Genomic DNA, 4,796 nt, shown 5'->3' with positions numbered 1-4,796 from the left:
AACAAGGATTTTACATTTATGGGACAACTACAAACCTTGAATTCTTAGTACGATACCCTCAATTTAGTGTTTATGCATTATACATGTTATCAATAGCTTTTTTTAACAAATTCTTTATACAAAAGTGTTTAAAAAATTGTTTCCTATCCATTTATGTGTGTATCTTTAGCATATCTTAGTGTATCTCCGATACGATACGATACCCTCCGATACGTATCTTAATTTTGACCGACCGATACGGCGACCGACACCGATACTTTAATCCTTGTAAAGAAGAATTATGTTCCTACAATAATTTGTCAGTCAATAAACAAAGACAAGAATTAAACAGCCAATTAGGGGAGAGAGAGAAGAACAGGAAAACAAACCATTAAAATTGGGTGGGAAAAAAAGAGAAGCAGAAGAATAGGAAGCAGCAGAAAAACAACTCACCGCCCCTTCTTATCAGCACCAATAATTATTCTGTTCTTGGAAAGCTGCTCTTGTATCAAAATGACCTAAAAAAATTATCCGCATTACATTCCATCCCTAGTATTGTCAGAGTATAACAGAATTTGAACTGAAAAAGCATTTAGAATATTCCCCCAAGAAACCTTGGAGAGAAGCACTGTCATCTAACAAACAGAAATTGCTAAATGAATGTTTTATAGATTCCTACATTTTTTTTTTTTTCGATGAATTATGGATTCCTACATTAGTAACACAGAATTTGGGGCCTTGGGAAATTACACATTCTTGAGACTAAAAGGCTGAGTTACACTATTTGATCATCAAAATACCTTTTCAGTGCCTTTAACAATAAAATAACCTCCTGGATCCAGAGGACACTCACCTAAATCAAAAACAAAGGGCAATGAAAATAATGAGAAGAAAGGAATGTGTATGTACTACAAAAATAGTGTCCGTAAAGCAGGTAATATTTCGAAATTTTCTGCACAACAAACCAAGTCTGGCCAGTTCAGCTTCATCCTTCCCATTTAGAATACAGCGGCAACTTCGTAGCATTATAGGCAGTCTTCCAATTACAACATTTCTCTGTAATAAGAGAGTACGCCATAATTATTGCAAAAGAAATATGCATGTCCATATCTAATTAATCTTTAATTACCTTCTCTTCAATAGTTTTATGAACATGACTTCCTTTTGTGTATTCTACATTGACCATTATAGGAGCAGCATAACTGAAAGCAGAAAGAGGGAGAACTTAGATTAGTATAGCTACTGGAGAATGTCAACTAGGAAAACTCATGTACTAAAAACTTTGGGCCTGCCTTAAAAAGTTGTGTTTTTAACATGATTAGAAGACACATATCCGTTGGAAGTCCAAAATCAATTTAACATTTGTCGTAAAGGTTTTTTTCCCCTATTAATAAATTATATGAAGTGAAGAAATTTAACAAAGGAAATGATTGAAGAAGAATGTATGCACATTGCCATGAAGCTGTCATTGTTTGAAACTTCGGAAGACAAAGGGTCTAGACTCTCAGGATCAGGTAACAATTTCACTGGTTTTAATAGATATGTGGGTCCTATGCATCCCCACCACACCATCCCATAGTTTGATTCATCTAATTCAATGCAGTTCCAGACAAGATGAGGTTATCCCTTTGCAGCACCATGCTGAAAAGGATTCCCACTGTTGGCCACCTGAGATCCAAGGGACATATTCTCAAGTATAAGGCTATAAGCAGCATGTTTGGAATGGTAAATAAAGAAACAGTTCCAACAGCAGTTAAGGAAAGAATACTGAGTTTTCAGCACCAACTGCGAAATGCCTAACAGTTGGCTTCTGGGAAAATTTTATATGGGGCGAAAGTGGGTGCTTTTCAAGGAAACTAGTAAAGGCAGCTTGTTCCTTAGGTCTCACTGGAAGGGTGGAAACAAAAAAAATTTAGAAAGTTATGGAATAAAGGGACAGTTTGGTGATGCCGCAAAGCACATGGAGGCTGTTGAGAGCTGGACAATGAAATCATGCAGATCCAAATGAAGATTCAGAAACTTAAGTGGTGCATTTAGTAGGGAAGGAATAGTAGGACATTTCAAAATCAAGCTATGCCTGCATATAAGGTGGATACAAAAGCAAAGGCTTGATTTTTTTTCCATGTGCAAATCGTAACAAAGTTAAAAGGTTAGACAGCCATATATGTTCACAAAAAAATGTAAGCAATCCTTCTGTATTTTTTTCTTTCTTAAGACTCCTTGTCCAAAGTCATCGAATGATGATGATAATGATGACAACAACAACAGAAACAAGGATTATAGTAAGAAGAAAACAATAGTAATGGTGATGGTGGAGGCGGGGTAGAAGCAGTAGAAGAGAAAAGAAGAAGAACAGAACGGAATTTGGGTAACCAGCATACCAAGCAGCTCAACTAATACAGTTCTAGACCTCTATGACCAAGGAGTTTTATGGAAGCCCCTTCAGAGGCAACAAGCCACGCAAAAGCTTCCTTCAGGAGAACAGGCCCATACACCACCAAATACCAACTAGGAATAATTTTAACTCCCTAAACAAAGAGTTTGATCAAGCAATGGATCTGATCAATATTAATTGCATGAACTCTGCACTAAGTATCAGTTTACCCTCCAAACACTTTAGAAGATGAATATATGTTGACATACATGTACATCACTATGCAAGTCTATCCAATTTAGACAGATCTCATACGCTCCATCTGCAACCTATCTCCATAATTTCATTCTTCACTGTTTCCATTGTTGAAGTATGACCTAGTTAGACCAATCATGATGATGCGTGATCTCCTCCACACACTAAAATGGCATGTGAAACCCCCCCCCCTTGAATGCAGAATAAAAGCCATACCTATAAGCCTCACATCTAAACCTTAACACGTCAAAGTCTACAGTTTGGCTAACGAAACCCTTGAAAAGTGACTCAATGAAGTTATGTTTACTTCATCCAATTGCCATTTGTTATTGAAATAAGTTGGTCTGAATTTGTGGATAAACAGAATATGGCAGTAGTAGAGAAAAGGGACCACTACTAAAGGAGTGGTTCTATTTACACATAAATTTCTTCTCACAATTAAGATATTAAAACTATGATTAATGATTTCTGATACCAAATTAAAAGTCAAAGGTTTCCTGGTCTGCACCATCAAGGTAACTTTACCTTGTCTAAAAACCTAGTTGTGCCATGTAGAAAGGTAATGTTCTCTAGGAAGTTATAAGACTGTCCATGTGCCGAATTTCAAACTCATATTCAATCATATACACTCCAAAGTATGTCCATGTACCCTCTCCATAGTTATATGTTAATGGTACCAGAACTTCATAAAGTTTTGCAAAGCTTTATTTTTCCATTCGGAAAACTCCACTTGAGTTGAAACTAAACATGTTACAGGGTATTGTAGATTTTTTTAGTGTCTACCATATGAAAGCAAAGTGTGCAGAGCAGGTAGGTTTCTTGGTCTGCGCCACTTCCTCAAACAGAAAAAAAAAAGGAAAATGCAGAAGAAAGGTGAAGAAAATCTTGAGAATAAAAGGCAATAACTACATACGTCAGGTCTGACAGCCGACACATGTGAGGTGTAAGAGCGTCAGTAACATTATCCGCTGTAACCGAGGGTTCCCCAATGTTGACATCTGTGTACCTGTAGTCCCCCCCCCCCCAAAAAAAAAAGACCTAGATATTTTATCTGTTCAGCAGTTCGATTAAAAGGAATCAACATGAAATTAGCCGCATAACTGATTGTCAGAATTACCTAAGGTATATAGAAGGATCAACAAGGGACGTGATGCGATCATTGGCACGGACAATCTTCTTGATTTCAGTGTTAACAAAGTAATTGAACGAATCCAAATGCTGCTTCACCAGTCCTCTCACCTGCAACTCCAAAATCAAATGCCCGCCATCATATTTAATCCATTACACTAACATTGTTACAAACAACAATAACTACCTTTAGGAACTCGGGAAGAAGCTGAAACTTATCTACAGTCGATTTCACAGGAGCACTGAGGAATTGCTTGTCGATGGAGAAACTGTATACGTTAACAGGGAAAAAAAAAACACTGTGATCTCCAATGAACTAGGGAATCAAGGGAAAATACGAAAGCGTTCAATAGAAATTTTCACTGCAAATGCAGCAACTACGTGCTAGTGTAAAATACGTACTGTTCAGAGACGCCCATTCTTGATTGAAAGCTTGTTTCTCCTCCAGCAATCAATATTTCTCGACGGGAGCAAAGCCGATTTCTTCCGTTTCGAGCTTCAAATAATAGAAAAAAAATAAATAAATAAATAATCAGATTAACACTCATACCCAAAGATTGAAAATGGGAAGTGGGAACAGCATTTCAGACGGCTAGGGCTGCCTTTCAACATCTTGAACGACATCCTGATTCCTGACCATTGAGAGAGAGAAGAGGAAGGAGACTGGAACAGCCAAAGACTGAGAAACAAAGTGAGAGGAAGCGAAGGAAGAGAGAGAGAGAACGGAGGTGAACTAAGGGAACTGAGAAAAGATGGAGAAAAACCTGGTTTGGAAGTTAGAATTCTCCCCGGAGGCGCTCCGGCGAGGCAAACAAGCCGAATCCTTTGGAAAAAGAGTAATGCACGAAGCGGGGTTTTTTCAACCGCCAGTGAAGTTTATACAAGTAAGATTTCTCTTCCAGGTCTTTTACCCATATTCTCTTCTAGGTTTTACCCTAAAAAAAAAAATATGAAATAATTCTCTTCCAGGTATATTTCGAAATAATTTATGAGAAAATTTAAAAATATACATATAGAGGGTGAGGTCGTCATTGGTATCATTTTTTTTTTTTTTTTTTTT

The 4,796-nt window shown here is 37.2% G+C and overlaps 1 protein-coding gene across 4 annotated transcripts in view; it reads right to left on the bottom strand.

Annotated features, from left to right (window-relative positions):
* Positions 1–4,650, bottom strand: part of LOC122061948 (DNA-directed RNA polymerase III subunit 2) — a 103,685-nt gene extending 99,035 nt beyond the window's left edge. For all 4 annotated transcript variants that reach the window (XR_006134758.1, XR_006134759.1, XR_006134760.1 and 1 more), the window contains exons 1-9: positions 4,501–4,650; positions 4,139–4,232; positions 3,924–4,005; positions 3,726–3,847; positions 3,522–3,614; positions 1,109–1,181; positions 945–1,035; positions 780–832; positions 433–497 (exon numbers count right to left, since the gene is read on the bottom strand). Coding sequence is in view for 1 of the 4 variants with exons in the window: in XM_042625540.1 (XP_042481474.1) it covers positions 433–497; positions 780–832; positions 945–1,035; positions 1,109–1,181; positions 3,522–3,614; positions 3,726–3,847; positions 3,924–4,005; positions 4,139–4,155 (596 nt within the window). In the remaining 3 variants the exon portion in view is untranslated. The remainder of the gene's footprint in view (positions 1–432; positions 498–779; positions 833–944; positions 1,036–1,108; positions 1,182–3,521; positions 3,615–3,725; positions 3,848–3,923; positions 4,006–4,138; positions 4,233–4,500) is intronic.
* Positions 4,651–4,796: the final 146 nt, after the last annotated feature.

Source organism: Macadamia integrifolia, chromosome 14, assembly GCF_013358625.1.
Source record: "Macadamia integrifolia cultivar HAES 741 chromosome 14, SCU_Mint_v3, whole genome shotgun sequence".
In the NCBI taxonomy this organism is placed as follows: domain Eukaryota; kingdom Viridiplantae; phylum Streptophyta; class Magnoliopsida; order Proteales; family Proteaceae; genus Macadamia; species Macadamia integrifolia.
Note: the sequence above shows the minus strand (reverse complement) of the source record. Positions and strands in the feature narration are given on the sequence as shown.